The 26,582-nt window shown below is 47.1% G+C and overlaps 1 protein-coding gene across 1 annotated transcript in view; it reads left to right on the top strand.

Annotated features, from left to right (window-relative positions):
* The window catches only part of LOC119382425 (uncharacterized), a 161,226-nt gene extending 135,100 nt beyond the window's left edge, over positions 1–26,126 (top strand). Inside the window, exons 5-6 of the mRNA XM_037650122.2 lie at positions 14,861–14,998; positions 25,438–26,126. Coding sequence (XP_037506050.1) covers positions 14,861–14,991 — 131 coding nt within the window. The 3' untranslated portion in view covers positions 14,992–14,998; positions 25,438–26,126. The remainder of the gene's footprint in view (positions 1–14,860; positions 14,999–25,437) is intronic.
* The last annotated feature ends 456 nt before the right edge of the window (positions 26,127–26,582 follow it).

Raw genomic sequence — 26,582 nt, 5'->3', positions numbered from 1 at the left:
AGTCTCAAGGTGTCTGTAAATCTGCGAGGCGATAATGTGCTCCAGTAACTTGCAAGAAATACATGTCAAGGAGTGGACGGTAATTTTCGCATGATGATTTATTGCCATTTTTAAATACCGGTATGATTTTTGCCACTTTCCAGTCTGTAGGAAGGAGGTCAGTCGCGAGTGACTGCTTAAATATGTGAAGAAGAATTTCACTTGACACCGTTACTGTATTTCGTAATATTTTTGAGTTTATACCATCTACGCCACAAGAAGAAGACATCTTAAGGTTATTTATGAGTGATGATAGTCCCTTCAATGTGATTTCTATAGCTTCCATGTATTGGTAGCTGAAATCAGAAACGTAAGGTACGCTTGAAGTGTCCTCCTTTGTGAATACGGAACTGAAGAATGAATTAAGAGCCGATGAACACTCGCTATTTGGAAGAGGAACATTACTGCTTCTGTGTAAGCAGATATCATTAGATTCGTGTTTGGGGGCTTATTACTTTCCAAAACTTAGCTGGATTGTTTTTAAGTAGTTCAGGAAGGTCTTTAGAGAAATATTTGTGCTTTGCTTGGCCTAAAGCTGAGCAATATGTTTTAAGATTGCATTTGTAATCCTGCGATGAAGATGATGTGCAAAGGCTCTTAGAGATATGATAAAGTCGTTTCTTTCTGTTCCTCATGCGCTTGAGCTTTTTTTGTAAACCAGGGGTTTAATTTATCGTTCGTTATAGAAACAAGTGGAACATATTTGTCTACCAACGCGCACAAAGTATTTTTTAACAACAACCAGTTCTCTTCCACGGATCTATTGTAAAATGATGGCCACATTGTGTTTTCAAAAAATGTTCTTAGTTCCGTATTTATTGCAATGAAATTACCGTTATTGTAGTCTCGAATTTGCTTTGTTATGAGACCTGCCATGGGTGGTGTGATGTTTATCGTCACTTGAAGCAGATGGTGATCGCTGAAACCATCCAGGTGTTCTGCTACCTACAGTTTCAGGAGCGTTCGTGAGAAGAAGGTCTAGAACATGGGTACCGCGTGTAGGTTTAGAAACAGTTTTAAACAGGTTGATATCTAAGCATAAATTGATGAATTCGGTTGATGTATGACAGGAAGATGCTAATTTCCCCCAACCAGTCAATTAGCGGGTAATTGAAGTCGCCCAGAAGATAAGTTAAATCAGCCTGGAAGAGTTCAAATGCTTTGTTGATGCTGTCGCGCAGAGCACTTACGAAGGAACCGTTCGAATCCGGCGCACGGTAGAAATGCCTATCAATATCCTGGAGAACGAAATCGTGCAGGCCACCCAGATAATCTCAAGATCAGAATGTGTGTTGATCAAAAACGACGTGATGGTCTTTTTAATACCTATCAAGACACCGCCTTAAAAAACTTCATCTTTTATTGCAGGGTGCAGCCATGTTTCCGTAAATGCGATAATGTGTTATCTACTATCTTCCAAAAAGGAAGAAATGAGATCTCGTTTGGATGGTATGCTTCGTATGTTAGCGAACGATAGAGACAATGATGGTGAGATAGGGCATAGCTTTGGTGCTATGTGACTCTGTGCGCATGCTTCCAACCGGAGCTATCTATTCAGCGGAACAACTGCGCTTTCAGTACTCTCGTAAATATAAGTTATCGAGTCGATGCGCAGTTTGTCCACTGAAAGCCTAAACACTTTGTTTTGCGCTTTCGCAAATTCAACTAGTTTCCGTCTGGCATGTCGAGTTTCCGGCGAGAAATCGTCACGAATGGAAGTTGATGTACACAGGGGTCCACTGTTAAAGGGAACATCGGAGCGTGTGGCGGCAGCTCGGCGCCACCGCCGGCCAGCGGCTGCAACGAGTTTCGCGCATGCGCAGTGCGCGCTGTGAGTCGTGCTCTTTCGTCGTCTGCTGCCGTCTGCTTCCGTGCTGCGAATCGTCGCGAAGCGAATCGTTGACGCGACGAAAGAGCACCGGGCACGGTGCTCACTGCGTCTGCGCGAATCTCGTTGCAGCCGACGGCCGGCGGTGGCGCCGAGCTGCCGCCACACGCTCCGATGTTCCCTTTAACAGTGGACCCCTGTGTACCTTTCAGTTTGTGCGCGCCTGACACAATACGTTCTTTGTCCTTAAAAAGGGTCAGCTTGGCCATTATAGGTCTTCGCTTATCGTCTATATATTTTCCCAGCCGATGTACGCGTTCAAATTGCTGTTCATTCATTTTAAGACCAAGCTTATCTGCGCAGAAGTCTATTATTTTCTTTAACTTTGCCCAATCCTCTGTGGTGTCATCATCCAAACCAAAGAAGAGCAGATTCGAACGCCGCATTCTGTTCTCGGAATCGTTACAGCGGGCCTTAACAGCCGCTACCTGCTCAGACACAACACGTACAGCGTCAGAATCTGTCCCAACTTCAGATGGGTGTCTTGACGCTGTGGCTCTTTCCAGAGGCGCAAATTTGTCGCTTAAAAGTTTAATTTTTATTGTTAGCTTCGACTTGCTTCTCCTTGGCAGTCTTCAACTCGGCCAAGCCAGTGACGTGTCCATAGAGCCAATGGGGGCGAAAATTTGGACCCGATGGTAGCGCCGTCTGGATTCTAACGGTAGTTGCAAAAACAATTAAAAATGTTATCTTGCTCTCAACAGAAAAAGCTTTTATCATTTTTCACATGCAATTTAGATTTAAGAACTGCGAATATTGTTCGTAGATTTTATAGCTGTGTATAAAATGAAATATGTTTGAAACGCACAAGGGCGCTTTGATATGGCGGCTGGCGTTCCGCATAGCAGACGATGCCGTCGTCGTCTGCTTCTGCGTCGCCGCTGTCCCCCGCTCGCTCCGGCGGCCCCCTCTCCACCCTACCTGAATTTTTCTCGTTTCCATAATGTACACTGTAGTTAATTACTCATTAGGTACTCACAAGTATCTTGCATACTTACTTTAGTAGGGCAGTGCTGCCGCATACAGGCCGAGCGAAATGACAACGCTGATTACACAAACTTGCTGCAATAAATTATTTTATTGCGACTGCATCGATGGTTACACAAAATGAAGGACACGTAAGTAGCGTTTTAGCATGTATACCAGCGAATAACATGCATGCATAAGCGTTTATATGCAAAGAAGGTACGTACTACGCATAGCGATGTCCGGAGCACAGAAGCTGTCCAACGTTGGATGATAAATAGATCCAACTGCACGAAGCCTTCGCTGGTATAAGAAAGGTATACCGCTAAAGTTCCTGCACTTTTGCTGCTCAAGATGTCGCACCATTTCGTTCACAGTATTCAGCAAACTGTCTGTAACTGATATGAACATATCCGCGTCCCTTTCACGGCCACCAGTGCGGCGTGACTTCTGTTTTCTGGTTTGCGCTGCCACAAAAGTGCGTCACTTTCAAATCTTTTTAGCCTTCGCGCTATACACACTTCTGACAGCATAAAATTAAATGAGAAACGGTTTCTTGTGCATATTGACCTGAAGCCTTATAAATAAAATCGGCGAAAAAAAAGAGGCTTAGATGGCGTTTCGATTACCGCTGCCGGCGGTGCGCTGTCGTCGTTTCGATGGGGGCGACACCTGAAGGCCCGGACGCGAAGCTCGCATCATGCCACCGGCTTGACTCGGCCATCAAAGAAGCCTGGCTTTCATCAAGTTTGCGGATGGCATCTAACGCTTGGGCAAACGATTCTGCTTCAGTTTTTGTCATGGGGCCAGGATTAGAGTCTATATCGCCCGAAAGCAATAACAAAATGGCCGACAAGGCGTGACATTTGCAAGTAAACAAAGACATCAAAGATTTCTACTTGTCAGCATACTGGGGTGGGCACGACACCAACGTTTATAGAACCAGGTCAGTTGCAAAACTGAGCGATGTTGCGCGGCGCCGCCGCCATCAGCGACAGATGTGGCGCTGCTGTCGCAACAGGATTCACTCACTCCGCTCTCCAGCCGGTGTTGCGGCGCGTCGCGTCAGTATCCGTGGAGGCTGCTTTCTGCGCGAACAGCGTGGCGTTTTCTGTTGTGCTTCGGATATGCTGCGTGTCTTCACCATGCCGACATATTCTGTTCCGAGACACCCCGACATTTCTTTTGTGCCTAGGGTTACCAACTCTTCAATGAAGGGAGTCGGGACGGGTGGGGGGGGGGGTGTCCATTGTTTCGGCCTCTTCAGCTGGCTACGTGCTGCTCGCAACACTTCCTCTTGCTGGAGAATGTATCCGTCAAAGTTGTCGCGTTTCGCACAGAAGTGCAGACAGTAACTGAAGCCCTTCGCAGCCACCGCTAGCCACCGCGCAACATTGCTTCGTGCATGCTATTCGTGAAAACTTTGTGTTCTGGAGCGTGACGCGCGTTGTCGGGCGTGCATTGGATCACATAAAAAGTTCTAACTGGATGGTACGGAATAAATCCGGGATATATAGCTGTTCCGACAGGGACGGCTCGCAACGCTGTATAAAAAGTCGGGAGAGTCCCGCGAAATACGAGACGGTTGGTAACCTATTTGTGCCCCGCGCGACCTTGACCAGCGAGCGACGTGGGATCGCGCCATTCCTCGTATGGACAAGAAACACTTGTATGTTATATGCACATTCATGAGGAAGACATCCTGAAGACTTTCACTCACACGGTCAACGATAAGAATTAAGGTTGAAATCGCCAGCGGAAAGGAGCCTCGTCGAAGATTGCGTCCCAAAGATATTCCCGAACTTGCCTTGATTTTGAGTGATTCTAAAAATTGTGCTGTAAATAATTTTTTACAGTTAATTATAAGGTTTAATGACTGAGACTGTAAATAAGATGTGCCGTTTGTGTGCATCACACCATGCATGCAATATCTGAAAAATTGTTCCTCTGCATTGCGTGCGAAAAATAAATACAATTTTTCTTTCTGTCAGGACTGAAATTGTGGCGTGCAGTACACACACGGCGATTTTACCACTCAATAATTACAAGTAACGACAGCCGCGGTACAGAGTGAAAACTCCTCACTTCAAAAAAGTGAAAGTAAAGAATTATCGAAAAAAAAATAGCGCGAAAAACTACGGAGCACCAGAAAAAGGATTACACAAACAACAGCGCTGACTTACAACAAAGATTTATTCGTTAACACCACGCAATACTTGCACAGTCCAAAACGAAAAGATATAAGTACCAAAACGCCCAAGCATCCGCTTTAGCTAAATTCTTATAGGGTAATGGACAGACTCGTATGCTATGCTATCAAGCGTCAGTTATCTTGGACAGTCTTGAAAGCCACAGCTTTACTGACTTCGCCTTACCGCTGCTATATATTACTCAGTTTTACATTGCAGCGGCAGCGCAACGAAAAATCACGATAATATACAGTCGGCGAGTAAACAACCGAGCACTTTCTGAACGGCTGACCCGGCGTTTGTCACGCAGACTACGCGTTTTCGTCTGCTAGCGGAAGCTTGTTGCGCCGCCAGCGCCACCAAACCGGAAGCTGTCCCGGCGCCGCGCGACGGGTTGGCTGACGCGGGGAGTTTTGCAACTTACCTGGTTCTATAAACGTTGCACGACACCGCCAAAAAACAATCTTTACTACTCCTAGTACAATTTGTACCTTTGAGGTAACTAACCTGTAACAACAGCCATCGTAAGTTCGGCATCGTAGGTGCGATGTCGTGCCCGGAGGGTGAGTCAGCTGGCTGTCCTTTATATCCAGCGCTGGCCGCCTCGAACGCACTTGATGTGATCCCAGGTTGCCAGGTGGGCCACTCGGGTCTGTCTAAGACCAGCTGTAGGTGAATTGAAGTGCGCAATCGTCGGTGCAGATTGGCAGGTGGCTGCAGCATGTCGGCAGTTGTTGGTCCATCCGAGCGCAGACGCTCGGGCGAGACCATCCACGTTAGCGCTGCCTGTAACAACAACCATCGTAAGTTCGGCATCGTAGGGGCGATGCCGTGCCCTATCTTATATCTTGTGTTTAACGTCCCAAAACCACGATATGATTATGAGGGACGCCGTAGTGGAGGGCTCCGGAAATTTAGACCACCTGGGGTTCTTCAACGAACTTGTGTGATTTGGCGATACATATTTGCGCAACTACTTAGACAAGCACGAAAGTATGCTCAAACGTGGCATCGAATGCACGAATGAAGAAAGAGTGACTATACTAACAGATGACGGGTCGAAGACGAGTAATTAAAATTTCTGAGGTTTTACGCGCCAAAACTGACGACATGATTACGAGGTACGCCGTAGTGGAGGGCTTCGGAAATTTTGACCAATTGAGGTTCCTTAACTTGCACCTAAATATAATTACACCGGCCTCTAGCATTTCGCCTCCATCAAAAATACGACCGCCGCTGCCGGGATCGAATACACGACTTTCGAGTTAAAAGCCGAGCACCGCGTAACCGCTGTGCCACCGTTAACGAGCAGTGCCTGGGCTTCACTTGTTGACTGATGGTGGTTATCGTGACGAACCTGGGGCACCTAGTTGGGCGTATCGCGAGATCTTAGAAATTCCACTTCCTGCTAGAGATTATGCAGTCAATCAGAATGAATTGTTGTTCCTAATGAATGTCAGAACATCAAGTTAATCATTTCAATTAAACACTAAACACCAAAAAAAGAGGAAGAAACCAGAAGAAGCCAATCATTCTGACCGAAGACCGTAAGCTCAAAAAATTCGCCGGATCTTAGGCATTGTGGGAATCGATTTCATGCGAACCAGACAACGAGTCCAAGTCTAAGCAGGATTTTTCAATTCGAGCCAAGCGTTACCAGGAGGATCCACGTCATTGTGCAAATTGAGTAGTTGTGCGTTTACTGCGGGCTTTCCAGGCACGCCGACTACACTTGCGTCCTTAGGGTCAGTTTTATGGCAACGAAGTGCACACTGCGGTACGATGTTTTGCATGTCATGAGTGACAGTCGTCGGCGTATTCGAGCAACGCTTGCGGAGCCACAGTTATATATTGTTTGTTACATTATTGTAACAGCCGATAGCCACAACTGCAAACACGATTGGCGTTGTCCCCGACATGTAGCTTGCTTACGCTCGTTTTGCGAAGCGCTTTGAAGCACTAGCGTGGCTCTGTGGTAGAGTGCATGATTGTCATGCAGAATGCCTGGGTTCGATTCCTGCTGGAGCCGTGATTTTTATTCTTCGCTTCGGTCGGAATTTCTCCCTCATGGACAAAGCCACCGACGCCAGCACCTCGTTATCTGAATACGGGGTCATAAAGCTGTCGCGTTAAGATTAACAATGTCAATTGCTGCTGTCCCTGGGTTGATATAAACTGTGCATCACCTGTGGCGCATATACCGCGGGCGGTGCTATGCGGGCATGTGCCCACGAACGGATTTGATGACTTGCGCGACAGGCAAGACACCTTATTCTCGTAATAACCTGTGAATCTTGTTCACCATGCATTCATGTCCTCCTACGCGAATTTTGGTACTTAAAGGGACTGTCTACCGCTCGAAAAAATGTTTCTGATTGTGGTGAAAATGAGAAAATCGTTCGTCACATCGGCGGCAACGAGCATGCATGCTTTTGCCCCATAAAGAAGGAATTATATTTTTTATTTGGTGTTGAAAATCGTGAATGACCGCTATCGTCATCCAACAGCGATGTGGTCAATCTACTGGTAGTACAATAAATCCTCGCAGGTAGACTCATTTTGCTTAAAAAAAACATGCAGTGTAACTTTAAATAGTATCTTACGCACTTGAAGCAGCTTTTGGTTGCGTCAGAGTAATTTCTTGATTTTTTTTCTAACACATCCAAAACGGCGCCCGGTGGCGCTGCTTGCGGCGCCGTCTTCGATTTCGTCTGCTTCAACTCATGCGCTGTGCCATGCGGCCCTCCGCGCTGCTCGTACCGTGCCGCTGTATTGTTAGAATGTCTCACATGTGCTGCGCTGTGAAGGCCTGCATTTATCGTCTCTTTTTGACGAATTAACTTGGCTTGGATTGCGGCAGCAGTGCTAAAATAAATGCATAGACTGCGAATACAGCAAAACAAGTGTTCTGTAATCGTATAATAAGGCATCATTTAACCGCTAGCGCGCTGAAAACGACTGTTACATTCATTACATTAGTTTTCAGCGAAAATAAAGTAACCCTACAGAAATCACTTATGCTTTCTATTTTAATTTTTACCGCCACTACAATCGTTATCGTGTCTACCAACCAGTGTTGTGGGCATGCTTCACGCCAATGGAAGAAGAGCGAACGCAGATCGAAAAATTCGGTTTTAAATATTTCTGCTCACTTTCCAGAGAAACCGCTGCAAGGTTGGACACGTCAGGCGGTACGCTTTCTATTGCAGGACAAAACAGAAAAGCGATGAAGCACGGTAAAGAGCAGTGTTGCGGAATTGGAATGACTCCGGAATCATTCCACATTTTCGCGACCCCGGAATGGAATGGGGACAACGCTTGGAGGAATTGAATGGGAATGGAATTAAGCGTTTTTTGCACGGAATGGAATGGGAATAGAATTACGTCTTTCGTTTATGCGCTGTTTTTCAAACTTCAAACATGAGTAGGTCAGAGCCTCGAATTTAACAATGACACAATATTTTTAAAATGGCTTGGCTGATTACAAGCACGGTACATTTATAAAGAACGCGCCTACTACAAACCGAGGCATAAGTTAGTGTACAAGCAAATGCATTATCCCAGCAGATACTGAAGGGAGAAACAAATTATCCCTGCGCGTTGGTTCCCATTTATTCCCACACACGAAAGTGGCGAATACCCTATGCACAGCCTAATCTTTATCTCACGAGCAGTTTAGTACCTGACACACGTAAATAACCTTTGCGACACGGAAGACATTGCATATCTGCGCACAGGCGAACACAGAAAGTTCTCCTCACCCCATCCATGCTTGCGAAACGCGCTTGACAAGCGTGAGTGCTGACGAGCAGTGCGGCCCCGTGTTCCGTATTCGATGCGAAGGCTAATGCCGGCAGATCTAAAGGGTCTTATTCGCCATTAACCAAATCTTAGTTTTCTTCATATTCACGACCGCTTTAGACGCGTGGCAAAACTGCTTAATCTTCTTTAATACTTTTGACAGCATAAAGATACACTATGTCATCATTTTAGCATTAGCACATTTAAGCTTAAACAATAATAAAACATCACCATTCGTTCAAACATGCTGACCATGTAAATACTATAGGTAGCGGGAGAACTGTCCCTATGACGAGATATGTCACCAAGCTACTATCCCTCGACCTTGGTAACGTGTTTTGCGTAATTTTGCAGTTCTTAATGCATCTGATGACAGCTTTATGGGGCGTTCGTTCGTAACTCAATAAAACTATCAAGATGCCTTTCCTACGTTGAGGAATTACAGGAATGGAATTGAACTGTCCGGCCATGTCCGGAGTGGGAATGGGCTAAGTTTTTTTTCATTCCGAGGAATTGAAAGGAATGGAATTGCGGCAAGTTCTAATTTCCCGGAATGGAATTGGAATGGAATGGAGGCGCCCATTCCGCAACACTGGTAGAAAGTTTTAAAAAATTCGGTTGAATTCGATAACCTGTATGTAGCAGCCACCTGGAGGTTCTCGATGGCGGCGTAAGAGCAGCAGTAACGCATTCGTAACCCTGTCTCAGGAATGATTCCCCAACCTTTCTGTCATATTGGAGAAGCACGCAGCTGTACTTTAACACTTCGTGAGCTTTCTTTTGAACTCGTGCGACTAAGAAACTCGCAAGAGATAAAGCGCCGCAAAGAAATGAAATTGATGGTTTCCGGTGTGTTACAAGAAAAAAAATGTGCTCACATATCTAAAGAAACGAAAAACCAGCTTACGGACACAAGAAGAGAAGACGACAGACAATCGCTGGAACTAGCAACAGGTTTAATGAAACCATCGCGCATAACATTCCCAGGAAAGCCAAGTGCGCATGCGCCGTGCATAAAACACGTGTGATTCACAAAAAGAGAGAATGACATCAGTAACCACAATTTTCTAAATAAGCACTCTCTTTGAATGGAATTGAATTTTGAATTGAATTTTATTGCTCACATTTTTTACAAAAAGTTTGCATACACTGTGTGGACCCATAGCCATAGGCCAGTTTGGGTCCAAAAAGAAACATTTTATAATGGCACTTCGGAAAAGTGTCGCTAAAAAGTTATATAATATCCAGCAAAGAAACATTACAGTACATGTAATAACCGCACGAAACCGTTACAACACAGGAAAGAACGAAGAAAGAAAATCACCTACTTACATACTAAAATTAAGACAGTCATCAGACTAAATATGACAGAACATTAATAAATCAGTACATTCTTCTAAATAGTGTTTTTGTAGTGCCTTAGTGAAATTAGAACACATTTTTATTTCAAAAGAAATAACATTCCAGATTTTAATACCAACGAAATGTAAAAGCCGTTCACCATATACGTCGTTAGTTCGTGGAATATTCCATTTACCAAAAATTAGTTGTCTAGTAGAAGGAGAAGGGGCGGAAAACATCGAAACATGAAAAGGGTGGCTGTAATTAATAACTGTGTGTACATATTTGGCTAGTTTTAATTGCCATAGCTTGTCGAAGGGCAAAATAATTAATCGGGAAAACAAAGGTTTGCTGGGGTCGTTATACTTGGAATGAGTAATGATTCTTACAGCCCGTTTTTGAAGTCGTCTAACCGGGTCCAGGTAAGTTGTGTACGTGCCGCCCCAAGACTCAATGCAATATGAGATGTGGCAATGAATGAAAGCATAATAAAGTATTCGTAGAGTAGTGGTATTAAAATGTTGACGAGCCTGAGTAAGTGCATGACACCCTGAGGCTAATTTGGAACACACATTCTGTATCTGCATCTGCCAATGTAAGTTGTTATCTATAGTGACACCAAGATACTTAATTGTGGATACTTGCTCGATCACAGAATCGTTAATTTTTATGTGTATATCATTAGCATTAATGAGTTTCAACCTAGAGTGAAATGTGATGCATTTAGTCTTATCGGTATTTATAGATAGTTTATTATTCGATAACCAATGAGCAACCTTTTCCAATACGACATTGGACTTCGATTCGAGATCACTTAGATTTTTACCTGTTACTATGACACAAATCGTCAGCATACATCAGTATGTTAGAAGGCTGTAATATCTGCGGAAGGTCATTAATATACAAGGACAAGAGCCCGAGCACCGAGCCCTGGGGAACACCAGTACTCAAGTGGTTCATAGAAGACACGAAATCATTAATTAATACAGCCTGTTGACGACCTTTCAGGTAATCTGAAAGAAGTTGGAATACGGTCCCACGGAAACCATAATGTGGTAATTTACTTAGCAGTATTCTGTGGTCTACGGTGTCAAAGGCTTTTTTGAGGTCCAGAAAGATAACTGTTACTAATTTATTTTCATTCAATGCTGTGTTTATAACTTGGCTAAGGGTCATAACGGCGGTGGAGGTAGAATAATTTGGTCTAAATCCGTGTTGCTGATGGGAGGGCATGTTATATTTCGCAATGAATTTATAGAAACGATGATAGCGACGGTACACTAATGGATTTGTTCGAACCATGTTTCCATATTTGATACGCTTCAACCACTTCACGTTCGTATTGCGTGGTTCCCTTACCAATGATTTGCGTGCCTTTCAGATCAGGAGAACAGCCGCACACCCGGCAATGAACAGGCAGATTTGCTCCACTGCCTGACCTGATAGACGCTTCATGTTCTTTTAGGCGGACATTAATGCATCAACTGTAGAAAACAGCGCTAAAAGACGGGAAGAAGAAAGGACACAGACCACGGCGCTACTGTTAATCATGAACCAACCAGCCCAAATGCGTACCCTACTGCAATTAATGCATCGTCCCGTTTGTGCAATATACACGCAACCACACGGCGATGGTATGCGATAAATAATATTTGCGATGCACGAAGTGAAACAAGATGTATGACCGGTACAGAAGGCACTCGTGGGTTTCCGCCCATCAGTCCTGCCACAGAGACTTGATAGCTTACACGGCTCCGAAAACAGAACGCGTGTGGCAACCTTTCTCACGTTATGTGGGACCTTGTGACTGTACGGCATGACTTGTACTCTCTTACGGTAGTCATGAGTAGTTTTGTTAGCACTGCTAACTCGTTCTGCTTTTGTTGCCTGTTTCAGCTTTTTTAGTTTTGTCTCATATACCGCCTTAAGAACAGCTTTAGGGAAGCCAGCCGCCTCCAGGCGTTTTATCTGTTCTTGAAAACTTTGCTCCATCGAGTGGTGGCAGCTTCTGCTCAGGGCATTGTTGATGCATAAGGTGGCTATGGCGCGCTTCACGATTTTAAGAGTGAGATGAGTCAAATGGAAGAAGCTGTCTTTTCGGCTAGCTATCAAGTCTCTCTGGCAGGATAGATGGGCGGAAACCCAGGAGTGCCTTCTGTACCGGTCACAAATCTTGTTTTACTTCGCGCATCGCAAATATTATTTATCGTATACCATCGTCGTGTGGTTGCGTGTATATTGGACAAAAGGGACGATGCGTTATTGTCCGCCGAAAAGAACATGAAGCGTCTATCAGGTCAGGAGGACGAGCAAACCTGCCTGGTCACTGCCGGGTGTGCGGCTGTTCTCCTGATCTGAAAGGCACGCAAATCATTGGTAAGGGAACCACGCAATACGAACGGAAAGTGATTGAAGCGTATCAGATCTGGAAACATTGTTCGAACAAATGCATTAGTGTATCGTCGCTATCAAAGAAAGAGAGTGCTTATTTAGAAAATTGTGGTTACTGATGTCATTCTCTCTTTTACAGCGAAAGCTGTTATGAGATCACAAGGGCCGTTTTTGGCGCCGTAGTTGTCCGCCGCTGCCGCCGCCGCCGCCGACGGTGTCCGTAACCACTATCGCGCGAAATAAGAAAAAAAAAAAACTAAATAAGGTATCTGGGATGGAACGAGGTTCGAACCTGGGCCCTGGGCGTGGGAGCCCAGTATCTACCTCAGAACCATGCCGGTGTTTGAAACTGCGTTGCAAAATGACCCTATACAGGCTTCATGTCGGAAAGGAAGCACATTAACCTATGTAATGTAGTGTGGTGAAAGAGTAAAATAACGACCAGGCGTCAAACAACGCGAATTCTGTAACCAGGCGTCACACAATGCGAATTGCGCAGCGAGTGGGTTGCTGAATGCTTACAACCCATTACAAAGGCCTCTGCTACAATGCTTCATTGTCATCAGCCACAGCATCAACCAAGTGCACATATACCTTACAGGTGTTTAGCGGGTACCACGGTTCTCAGCAGAATGACGAAAAATGGCATAGTGGCTGTTTCCCTACTTCACAAAAATTATGATTTACAGCGTAGTGGGTTCCTCGGAAGTGCACTTCTATTGGTTGCCAAGGAAGCCCATAAGGCTCCTAATCTTGGTTAGTCCTAATCTTTTGCATTTATCCTCTGTTGACGTCATCGGCGTGTGGTCACGTGGTTATAGGTTGTGTTTAAAATATGTTTCTGCGCTAATAAAGTTAGTTGTGAGAACAGCGCTGGTGTTCGTGTCCCTTCTTCATCTATGTCCTCGTTGTATCGCGCTGAATCCACCCAATATGTTCAACAGAATCCAACTCGCCCACATGTCAGTTCTTCTGCCCGTAAGGCTCCCACGATCCATTTCCTCAGGGTCTCAATAAAGTTAATTCCCTCTCTCACGTTAACGTATGCTATAAAGCGTGGTGGGAGAGTTAAATAACGACCGGGCCTCACACAATGCGAATTACGTAACTAGTGGGTCGTTCACAGCTTCCAACCCATTACAAAGGGCTCAGCCATAATTCATCGTCATCAGCCGTCGCATCAACAAAGTGCACAGACTGCCTCACAGACGGTACCTCGCTTCTCCTCAAAATGACGAATAATGTCGTGGTGGGTCGTGGTGGATGCTTTCCAACTTCACAAAAATTAGGATTTGTGGCGTAGTGGGTACGTTGCTAGTGTACTTGTATTAGTAGCTACAAGAGAGCTTATAACGTGCTCTAGAAATGCCGCTCTTCCAGCTTTTGCTGTGACTGTGCTGCGCTTTCCGCGCAGGCCTGGCGCTTTTTTGTTAATAACACGTGTTTTATGTACGACGCATGCGCGCTTGGCTTTCCTGGGGAAGTTACGTGTGATGGTTTCATTAAACCTGTTGCTAGTTCCAGCGAGTGTTGGTCATCTTCTCTTCTTGTGTACGCGTCCGTAAGCTGGTTTTTCGTTTCTTCAGATATGTACCGACAGGCCCAGCAACAGATCCTCCTCACATATCTGCCCTAAGCATGTTAAACGTTTGGTCAAGTAATTCTTACAGACAAATCAATTATCGAAACGATCAAATAGCTAACATCACGCAGCGAGTTTCGCCTGCCATTTTTGTATGATAGCACCCTATATGTCGGTTGGTTCACGTAATATTTGCTAGTATATTGTCAGGTGGTAGTGACGATGAAGAAGGCGCCAGTAGCACTAGTAGAGACTATTTATTGGGCAAACCTGTGCCCAGAAGCAGCTCAAGGCACAAGCAATGTACACCGATAGCGGCGATTACAGTCGCCGGTAATATGATCGTCGCCAATTTCAGCGTTATCGCAGGTGTTCGCGGTAGCTCTAGGATGAACTCGACTGCTTGCGTCATGCACGCAATCTTATCGGAATAGAATTATCGGCAAGTTTCGCAAACAGCGTTGGTACCAAGTTTTGTGGGTGAGACATAAAATAAAGAAATAAGTGCGCATAGCAATATGTTCTTCATGCTTGGTAAGAAACATTGCACGCTATCAGAAAGCTGTATGGGGTGTTTTTCACGATGGCCTGCAATTTGCCATCATCGCGGTGGGTGTATACGATGAAACCATATACCATCAATTGATGACGGCACGTGTGCAGCGACCATCAACGGAGGCTGGTACCCGATGCAGAACTGTCGGGCGAACGGCGACACGCCGGCCCACCGGCCCATGATGGGCGACCAGGACGATTCCGACACGGGCGGCTTCGAAGACTGCCGCAAGAACTGACCACAAGGTGACCTTCTTTGGTACATCAAAGCTCTTGCAGCTAACTCTTGCAGGTACAGGCAGAATGACACTTAATTGTCTAGAGCGCCCAGCCGGCCGCTTCAGTTGCCGTTTTCTGCAGAAATATGCAAAGATCGACGCCGTAATGATACCAGACATAGTTATACCGCATGCTAGGTCCTTGTAATATAATTCAAGCACGAACAGAAGCTTGTAGCTAACGTGAGGTAGCAGCTGCGAACAACAGCAGCGTCCACAGTCACGCGCTCCACCGCTCCAGACAAGTGTGATGCCATCTGCACTACCTATTTTCTTTAGTGCAAGTTGTCAAACAGCCTAGCGCCATAGTGATTGTGTGCCGGCATTGGTGGGAAACACAGGCGAAAAGGGCGTTCATGACTGCGGGAAAACAATGGCTAGGATACGAAGCCAATAATGCTATTCGCAAGGGTTGAATTACCGCTACATGAAAAAGAAGGGCTGTCGCTGGAAGCTTCGGCAAGTGGCCACTGGTCTTCAAGCCCTCCGCGCTGTGGTAAACATGCGTGACCTCTCAAAAATACACTGCTGAGCCTCCCGCGTGTATCGGCCTTCCCGTGCCATAGTGCAGAAAGGAAGTGCTCTCCGTTGAAATGTATTGCATAGCTCTGGACCTTGTGGGACCGTGAAGTGAAGAGGGCTGACGATGGGCCGCGAACAGAGCTATCGCCGGCAAGCGGTCAATTTCATGGCTCCTCACAAAGACAGCAGAGCTGGACCTAATATATCGAGCGCGAAAGGGAGATGTCTGCCCTCGCGGCCAAACTATCTCTCTGCACGTTGCAAACAACATGGCCAAAAAGAAAGAAAGGGGAGGAACAATGTGCTGGTACGGAAATACGACTGCACGGTAATGTCACTGTGATTAACGTAACAAGCGCTCAACATTATCCTATACGCATGGTCACATTCAGCGATAAGTCCGCGTGACGTATAGACATGTGCGCCGGTCAGAAATCGCCGGCGTGTGAACGGCGCGGTGTTCCACGGATCGGCGGCGGCGTGGAGCGGAGGAAGAGGGGAGGAGAGAAAGTAGTCTCTTGAGTTAGCAAAAGAATATGCAAAAACTAGCAGTTCCGTGTACGAATACAACCGATGAGCGAAGCTCCTTAATGCCTGACCACTCGTACGCGTTGCAGCGTGTCAGCGCGTGACCTTTTGACTCGACGCCGCGCCCTCTCCTTATGGGGAGAGAGGGCGCGCGGCTACGCGTAGCTGTGCGCCCTCTCTCTCCATGGAGAGAGGGAAGGTCACGCGCTGCAACGCGTACGTGTGGTCAGGCCTTTAGACGCGGCGCCGCGCCCTCTCTCACCACAAGGACCCCAAGGTCAGCTTTGGATGGATGGATGCTATGAGTGTCCCCTTTATAACGGGGCGGTGACAAGTGTGTCACCAGGCTCGATTAAAAAAAAGTTTTCCTTTTCTCTTCTTTTTCTTAATGTTGGCCTAATGTCTCTACTTCAAGTGAATCTATCTTACTACAGGAAAAAGAAACGTAAATTCTCAGCCCAGTTCTCGGCCCTTTACGGCAGAATGTGTTTTTTTTTCCAATGTTTATTTTTGTCCTTTCTCTCTAATTTTCTGCCACCATTACCCTAACCGTCTCTTACTTATTTCAATCACGGGTGTGTTCAGCTTTCCATTGTTGTCCCTAAAACCCAAGGCTTGATGTAGGCTCGTGCCCAAACGTACACCTGGGTGGATGTCTCCACATTCAATCAGAACATGCTCCGCCGTTTCCTTAATTTCCCCGCAGCACGTGCATTGTTCTTCTTCTTTACTGAATCTCGCTTTATAACTACGCGTTCTAAGGCAACCCAATCTGGCTTCAGACAGTAAAGAGCTTCCCCTTGAATTATCGTAAAATGCCTCTCTCCTATTTCATTTTTGCCCTTTCGGTAATTACTCATTTTTGCCCTTTCGGTAATTACTTTTCTCCATAGCTGCCATCCAGTAAATCCTCTCCGCTTCTCTGACTTTTCGCTTAACGCTCTTTGTTGAGATATTGCTTACACTACCAGCCTTCCTATACAAAGGTTTACAGCGCGACGACAGCGCCGCGCTGCGGCTCTGGAGAGAAGCTCTGGCGAAAGTGGGGGCAGGCGCAGCCGACTCTGCCTGTTTGTCGGCAGCGGAAACACACGCCCGCACACGCGGGCGCGCGTTGCTCAGTCGGTGCGGGGAACTGGGGCGCCGTGCCGACAGCTTGGCACGCTGAACCGAGAGGCTTGCTGTGCGAAGCTGCATTTCCACGTTGGCAGAAGCTACCCCGCGGAAGCGGAAGCGAGGTTCCAAGTATTGCTGTGTCGTGGGCTTCCACAGCAGTGCAGACAACACCAAGGCACGCGATTCACGTGTGAAACTGTATCGGTTCTCGGGCATGTCACACGAGAAATAAAGGCGGCAAGCGTGTATAGCTGACAGCGCTGTCTCACCTTCTGTTTTGGCTGTCTGAGTTCATCGCTTTCGTTCGTTTCGACTACCTGAATCAGTACGTATACAACGCCGCGCATGCACGCAGCGACTACAGTAATGATTACTATCTGTCTTCTCGCATTGTGAAAGTCCCGTTACGGTTGTAGGTGAAACAACTTTGTGTTTTGATTCTGCGTGTTCGTGAGACCTAGCCGTCGTTGTTTAACGCTCACACTCGCGATATACCGTTCGCGGTTGGTTGAATTCAACTGAACTCGGCACATTGCAAAAGTTCGGCGCCTGCAATTTACGTGTCGGGAAGGCTGGTTTACCATGCCGGAACCGACGTCTGTGCATTTTCAGCAAACTTTGACATCGTTCTGATGGTTTGCTTTGTTTTTGTCACTTTAGTAAGGTGATATATATTTAATAACTGGCATGTAATACATGCTTTGCAAGTGCCACATTGCAGTAGCCGCCTTCTGACTCTGTGCGATTTTCTAGCCGCGTTCGCACAGCAGGTCTTTTATGCCTGTAAAGTCGATATCGCCCTAAAAAGAGAGTGCAAGCATGACGCGAGAGCGGAAGAAACGAGGCGAGCAGTTCATCTTGCTTCACAGTGGTTAAAGCTCAGCTAGCTGCCTCGCGTCTTAATCGGCGGGTGATGCTCGAGCGGCACGGAGGACTTGACTCTAACCTTCTCAGGAAAAAGTGCCATATGGCCGTACAATTTATTTTTTTCGCATGCCGCAAACGTTTATTCACGAAAGCATGCTACTGCAAGCATTCCATATCAAAACAACAACCAACAATAATATGATTCATAGTCCACAACGCAGAACGTCGATAGTGTGCACGGCTTCATTTCGGAGTGCATACGGATCTTTAACATGACAGAATGAGACTTACCTCGAGGTCCTACACGGTGTAATCGCGACTTGTGAAATGCATTTCACTTTGAGTCGGGCGTCGTTGTCGTCGATCGTCTCCTCTTCACCGTAAACGCGATTGACGAGCCTTTTCTCCTTTTATCAAGTTCGCTTTTCGGAAGTGCCTGTCCAGCGTGAAGATCTTTTCGAAGCCGCACTGCAGGTGGCACATTGTGAGGCCCGTAAGTGCGCCGCGAGAGCTCTGCACGTGCACGGAAGCGAGCGGCAGCGCGTTGGAGAGAAGGGAAAACGCGCGTTGTTTGCCCCCAGCTTATATTTTTATGCCAGAGATGGCGCTGCTTGTCAAGAGTATAATAACATAGATTTAATCAATGTAGATAAGGTATTAGGCCAACATGAAACAAGGAAGCTTTTTTTTTTTCTTTTTCGAGCCTGGTGGCAGACATGTCACCGCCCCGTTACAAAGGGGACGCTCATAGCATCCATCCATCCAGCAGCGGTAGCAGTGCCAGGCGCCGCGTCAAAAGGTCACGCGCTAGCTGACACGCGGCAACACGTATTACGTGTGGTAAGGCCTTTAGAAATAGGACGCAAACGACTATGCGCCTGATCTCGCAGTTGGCTTTCATCGAGGCGGTATGGGGTGGGGCAACGTTTTTAGAACCAGTTTCTCAGCTCCGCTCCCGAGCCGGCACACTTGGCTGACGCGTGAACTTACGGCGCTGCTGTTCCATTTTGCTTCACTTGCTGTGTTTCGCGGGATCGGATACGGCAGCGCACCGTTGCTCTCAACGGCGCGTTAAGGCCCGAACACATGTACGCGTTGCAGCGCGTCAACGCGTGACTTTCTGACGCGGCGTCGCGCCCTCTCCCTATGGGGAGAGAAGGCGCGCGGCTACGCGAAGCTGCGCGCCCTCCCTCTCCATAGGGAGAGGGCGCGACGCCGCGTCAAAAAGTCACGCGTTGACGCGCTGCAACGCGTACGTGTGTTCGGGCCTTTAGCGACGCTAATCCGGGGGCTAATCGCGGAGGCGATGCACGTGCCGCAACGAGCTGAGACGCGCGAGGAGTAGCCGCTTGCGACGCGTTTCTCCGTGCTCGCTTTCTCCGTGCGTTATTTGCGAACGCGTGAGGCATGATGCAAGATGGAACTGCAGCGCCGCTAGTTCTTGCGTCGGCCGTCGCGTCTACTTCGGAGCAAGCGTCTATGGGGAGCTGCGAAACTGATTTGGGGTAGGGAGCGGTGATGCGGCGGGGAGCTTCGACAGCGACGGCGGGGTGCGGGCCTAAGGACCTTCGCTCCTCAAAAAAAAAAAAAAAAAACCGTGGAAGTGGGTTCGTCCATTTCTGGACAGCTGCATTGTCTACGCTGTGAAGAGTTTGTCCACTGGAAGACTCAGATACTCCGGCACCTTGTTAAGGGGTATTCAAACGGGGGAGAAATGCTCGGGGGAGACGAGGGGATTGCGGATCACGTGACCGCGACGTCACGGATTAGCGAGTGGGCGTGACCCCCCCGCGCCTCCTCGGGGGAGACGGGGACCTCTTCCCCGACAGGACAAACAATCCCCCGGCGGTGGGGGATATAGCGGTATTTCGGGCTCTTGTTTGGCCACATTGTTGCACTTGCTCCTGCAGAGAGCGGCAGTGGGTGTCCAGTCTACAGTTTGGGGTCATCTGTAGCTGGGGTCATCGTCGTCAGCAGCTGGTGAAACGGGCGGTACAAGCTAAAGGAGTAGTCTGGTAACACTGGTCTCTGCCTCCGTTCGCCCCGTCCGTGTGAGTGGGGGGCACTTGTGGAGACTTCTCCTCGCGAGCTGACGTCACTAGGCTCCGCCTTTATCCCCCGAGCATTTCCCCCCGTCTGAATACCCCTTTAGGAGCGAAGCTCCTTAGGTCCGCACCCCGCCGTCGAACCTCCCTGCAACATAGATGCGGCGTCGGCGCAAAAAAAAAAGGGGAAAAACAAGGCGCGTGGGGCAATACACAGTTTGAAAACGTACATAGTCGTTTGCGTCCTATTTCTAAGGAGCTTTGCCCATCGGCTGCATTCGTACACGGCACAACTGCTGATTTTTCATGGTCTTTAGTTTTAATGAAATTAATTCTTTATTCATAGCAAATATACGAACACGTGGGGATAGAATATCAGAAAGGGTGATTCCACGAGCGATCGAACATGCCTGTCCGGTCGCAATTTTTGTTTTGCCTGGGTTATTTATATGTCATGTGGGCACATTCAAAGTGCACGGAACCGAAAATTTTATTTCCAAGAAACGCTCCCAGCGCGCCAAAAAAATATTTGAAGGTGGCGGCGCGGGCCTCCTGCTTTTGCTCACTGCAATGTTTTCGGATTTCACGGCCGAATTTAGCGCGAACTATAAATGATGTGTCGAAAATTTTTTTGCTGGTTTTAATACGGATTACTCTGAATTACATCCATGCTTTTTTATGCTGTCCTCGAAAAGAAGAAAATGTGAACAAATGGCAAACACGGCCGAAATCAAAAAAGGGTCCTAAGTTTGAGGCGCCTTGGCGCCTTTGCTATTACAAACAGAAACTTGAAAACAATGTCAAATATAGAAAAGAGCCTTTGCAACATTTATACGGAAGATCATTTTTCGACAGGCAGCGCAAAAAAGACAAAAATATATAAAGAAACGAGTTTTTTCAAAAAAGTACGTTTTCAAAAAATAAAATAAAAAAACTCCGGTCTCAATCTTGACGACAATTTTTTATCGAAGAGCGCTTATGTCAGTGAACACACGATTTTAATATCACATGTCCTTATTTGCTTTGTTTACGAGATATAACTGGCCAAAATGACCCTTGCAATGTGTGCTCACTTCAGCGCGACTGATGTCATCAGCTTTCATCGCACGTAAATCTAGTTTTAATTATTTTCCTGCAGCAAAACCTTGCTCTGGTGGCTTTTCGTCAAGAAAAATGTGTTCTAAAATTTTATTTGTGTCTAGCGTGTGTAAAAGTGTGCTGCTGCCGCCCTCTAAATAGTTAACGTGTAAGCAGTTTGCAGCCTACAACCTCGCCTACAATCATCAGAGGAAAGATGGGCGCGCCTGTTCAAGATATCAATCGCTTCTTCTTCCTGAAGAAATGCCTGGTCTACCTCATCGCGGTTAGATGTAGACAGGTTTTCCTTGAGGAGCGTCAAGCAATGCAAGCAGACTTCGCAGTTGTCGCGAAGATCCTCAGCCTATGACAGTAGCTTCTGGAGGTAGGCAACAACAAAAAGAGCAAAGAAAGAAAATTTGCGCAACGAAAATTTTCCTGAGCAATCTTCTTTTTGTGAACGCGTAAATAATCGGCCCAGAATAATAGGACCTAGCCATGGGCCGCGGGCATCGCGTGTAGTGAACAGCTAGACCTAGAGCAAGTCGAAACGTTTATACTGAACGGTGCCGCACAAATTATCTCACATCTGCGCAACTGTCATGAATGCGTTTCCAGAACTGCTCACGGTTTAACATTTTATGACTAAGGGTCAGGGGCGTAGCCAGAAATTTTTTTCGGGGGGGGGGGGGGTTCAACCATACTTTATGTATGTTCGTGCGTGCGTTTGTATGTGTGCGTGTATATATACGCAAGCAAAACTGAAAAATTTCGGGGGGGCTTGAACCCCCCCAACCCCGCCCCCTTGGCTACGCCCCTGCTAAGGGTGTCTAAGCGCATTGGGCTGTAACATAGGCGTGCGCACAGGGGGGCAGGGGGGGCGCCCCCCCCCTAATCACATAAGAGGGGGGTGCAAAATCTTCCCCGTACATTGACCCTTCTAGTCACCTAAGAGAGGGGGAGGGGCGCAAAATCTGCCCCATACATTGACTTAGTAGGGTCGGGGGGGGGGGCGCTGCGATGAACCTTTGCCCCCCCTAATGCTGATCCTGCGCACGCCTATGGTAACTAGTACGTTGTTTACAGTTGCGTAACGATGTCAACAGCAACATGCGCGTTACCAACACCAGACGCGGTGAGCTGTATGTAGTGCTCATATCATTCAACACTGGATAGCGCGAATCTGAACAGGACAAAGAAGGAACACAGATGCACAGGACAGGCGTTACTCGCAACTAAGCTTCATTCAGGAAAGTCTCCCTAGATATATACACAGCCGAGTGGCACACGCAGGTGCACTGCACATACGTTACAGTCACAGTTGCGGCTGTTACAGTCACAATTACAGTTGTTATGCTTATACTTGTCCGTTATGACGAAGAAAGCACGCACGTTTCACGAACCCGTGTGTATGTGCAGAAGGGGTTCTTGACAGTTCTTGAACAAGGTCATCATCACCGTGATCAGTGAACACCAGCAGCCGGACCAGACTTGTTAATCGGATCCGTTCGTGATCCCGGCTACGAGGGGTCTAAGTGTAGCGAAGTGCGAGGTGCAGAAACGCTGATGGAAATCCTGGATGCCTCCTACGATGAAATGATCTATGATGTCTCCTGTCCTGGACGTGGCAGCGAAGTCTTTTGATGCGCTGTCCACATCCAAGCCGTATTTCATCCAGTATATGGGCCAGGCGTTGTTGGGTTCTGATAAATCAATTTTGAAGCCACCGGTAATGATGAGAGGCCTGGTTTTCTCGGCAGACTTATTGTAGGAAGCATTGACCCCGGTTTTTGCGTAATCCACGTGGTCCACGTTGCGGACCACGTGGACGAGTGGATGATAGTTGAGCGTCTTCCAGGGGTGTTCTGTCTTTAGCTCTCTTACTTTCCTTGCGCCCGCCGCGGTGGTGTAGAGGTTAGGGTGCCCGGCTGCTGACCTGAAGGTCGCGGGTTCGATCGCAGCCGCGGCAGTCGAATTTCGATGGAGGCCAAATGCTAGATGCCCGTGTCCTGTGCGATCTCGCTACATGTTAAATACCAGATGGTCAAAATTTCCGAAGCCCTTCGCTGCGGCGTCTCTGATAATCATATCGTGGTTTTGGTACATAAACCCCCTACTATTATTATTATAATCCCTTTCCTTGCGTGTTAATATGTGTGTTCGCGGTTACTGTGTTGGCTGATACTGTGTATCACCTGTGGCACATACCCCCAAAACATGAACTCTGGTATGCGGGTATGTGCCACACGTGACTGAGAGAAAGGGTTTCATGACGTACGCGACAGGTATTTTGCGTTATTCATGTCATGACCAATGAATCGTGTTCGTCATACAATGATCCCCTGCTATGCCAATCTTGGTATATTACAAGTTATGGAGACGACCAGGAGAGCGCCCAGACGTAGGCGGCTGGATGGATGGATCGATAGATAGATAGATAGATAGATAGATAGATAGATAGATAGATAGATAGATAGATAGATAGATAGATAGATAGATAGATAGATAGATAGATAGATAGATAGATAGATAGATAGATAGATAGATAGATAGATAGATAGATAGATAGATAGATAGATAGATAGATAGATAGATAGATAGATAGATAGATAGATAGATAGATAGATAGATAGATAGATAGATAGATAGATAGATAGATAGATAGATAGATAGATAGATAGATAGATAGATAGATAGATAGATAGATAGATAGATAGATAGATAGATAGATAGATAGATAGATAGATAGATAGATAGATAGATAGATAGATAGATAGATAGATAGATAGATAGATAGATAGATAGATAGATAGATAGATAGATAGATAGATACGCTCAAACAGCCATAGGTTCGCTAAGAAATGCTTCGCAATTAAAAGGTAAATTTTTTGCCGGAACAAACCTTCACGAGGCCTCATTTGAACCCGTGTACCCCCTATCCGAAGGCGAGCGTCCTAACCACTCGGCTATCCAGGCACGCTAGTATAGCATAGCATAGCCTTGCATAGTGTAATACAGCAAGGGGGTGGGAAAGGGAAGTGAGCTTGTAGAGGGGAGATGTGATGGTGAGGAGGGAAAGGAGCAGGGGAGATGGTAAAGCGTAGCACAGAAAGAATGAGAAAGATAGAAATAGAGAGAAGGAAGTGCAGAGAGATCAACGGAAGGCTGGGAAAACGGAAGGGTTGGATCCGTTTTCCCACCCTTCCGTTGGTACCGCACCACCTGGCTCAGCCGCGTATGCGCGGTAGCTAAGCCACGCCCACCGACGGTGACATCGCGCGCAACCTCCGCTCTATAATGCATAGCCTGCCTGAGGCTGATCGTGCCGAGACAGCCATGGGGCGTCCTAAGAAAGTGCGTACGTCCATAGGCGTGCGCAGGGTTCCCCATCAGGGGGGGCGAAGGTTCATCGCAGCGCCCTCCCCCTACTAAGTCAATGTACGAGGCAAATTTTGCGCCCCCCCCTCCTCTTAGGTGACTAGGGAGGTCAATGTATGCGGCAGATTTTGCCCCCCCCCCCTTAGGTGATTAGGGGGGGCGGCCGCCCCCCCCCCTTGCCCTCCCTGTGCGCACGCCTATGCGTACGTCCGAGGAGGACGCCGCGCATCTCGAAGCTGGATGTGTCGGTCGACGGGGAGGAGCGGCGACGGGCCAGTGCTTCGCTGTGCCAAGCTTTGTGCGACTTAGTGCAAAACTGCCCGCAATTTTTGCCATATTGGCTCAACGAAATTTTCTTAAACTTATTACGCTAAGTCTCTGCGTACTCACCCCACCCTCATAATGCAGTGTACTTTTCCATCACGTGGGCAATGTCATGTCACTACGACGGGGAGTGCGTATCACTTGTTCATCATGCTGAGCTGCTTCAACAGCATCACCAGTGATCGGCTAGCATGTGTCATTGCAATCGTCAGAAAAATCCTTGAACATGGGGGGGGGGGAACCCACGTTTCGACAAGTGTCTTCAAGAAGACACTTGTCGAATATTTGGCTTCAGCGACAGCCGTTGTTTTTCATCTGTTCAAGCCTCCACCTGAACTTGTGCATTTTGTCATTTAGTCAGTGGGGCGGAACGTAGAGAAATGCACCGAGTCAGTATGCCAACGTTCGCCGATAGTTGTCATGCGCCTAATTACGGTGAGCCTAAGACAAACCGCAGCTTCGAAAATGGTGCTTTTGATGCCGGGAAAGGTGGTCCAAAAAAGATCTGATCAAAAGGCAGCTGACCAAGTGTCGTATTTTTCTCTTTCAGATATGCGATGGCCCAAGAATCCTATGAAAGGGATGGAGACCACAAGGCACACCTGTTACGAACCTGTAGCACATTTTCTCGAGGCCTCGAGACTGCTCCAAAAACTGCTTCCAGCGGAGCACTCAAAAGTATTTCTGTCTGCCGTTGGCGTAAGCTAAGCAGTTCAGCGCGACTCTGACGATGCTGTGTAGGTCACCTCGCGACATCAACTTGGCTTGTGTGTATACGAACAACCACCACCTACGTCACGAATATGTGAGCCCCTAGACTCGTGACGTAGTTTTCGTGGACGATGAAGGCGACGACGATTTTGAGGACATGGAAAAGTGATGTCTCTTGGCCAGCTGCGTTTACATTCGAGCCGCCTTGGGTTTCACGTTGCTCCGTAAAACAGAGACTGCCACTGGAGTCTGTAAAAACGGCTCCAAATAACCGCTGGAGCGAACGAGTTTTCCAGACACGATGAGTCTTACTGCGGAAAAGATACAAAATTTTTGTGCGACCTTAAGTTGAGTAGCGTGTCCTTATGTGTGCGGTCCATCTCGATGTCGGACGCACCTTTGTCCATCGGATGGGTGCTGTAATGAATGCGTAGCAGCTGCGCTGCCTTCCACACCGAGTGTCGTTAATACCGACCGTGGGTTATCGTGCCTCGTGTTGTAAATAAAGTACATGTTGATCGTCTTTGCGTCGTCGTTACAGTGGCTTCCTGTACATCAATGATACTGGTAGACTTCTTGTTGCGCGAAGCTCATCCGCTAACATTTACTTTAAGCCTCGGTAAGAGACAGTGCAAATTTCACATGCCGGCACCACCACTGCTTCACGATTTATCTTTTTTGCAGGCAAAGCACGCCGATGCACTTTCTTAGAACATGGTCAAGAAATACAACCACAATATAGAGAGAGTGCTCGCACGTACCGAGTTTGAAGAGGGTTTTGATTGTTCGCGATAGTTCGAATGTATGTCAATCATTCTCGTTTTCCACAGTCCATGTAATCGACGAAAAATGTAGCGGCTTCGTCTTTGCGGCCTCGAGGTCATCAATGCGGTACGTACTCAATACGTTTTTGTACCGAGAGGCCTTAACTTTCAAAAAACACACTAAGCAAGTACAAGCTTACTTTATTTATTGGAAATCGTG

This window comes from Rhipicephalus sanguineus, chromosome 2, assembly GCF_013339695.2.
Source record: "Rhipicephalus sanguineus isolate Rsan-2018 chromosome 2, BIME_Rsan_1.4, whole genome shotgun sequence".
Taxonomy (NCBI): Eukaryota; Metazoa; Arthropoda; class Arachnida; order Ixodida; family Ixodidae; genus Rhipicephalus; species Rhipicephalus sanguineus.
The sequence above is the reverse complement of the archived record's forward strand: the minus strand, read 5'-3'. Positions and strand labels throughout refer to the sequence as shown.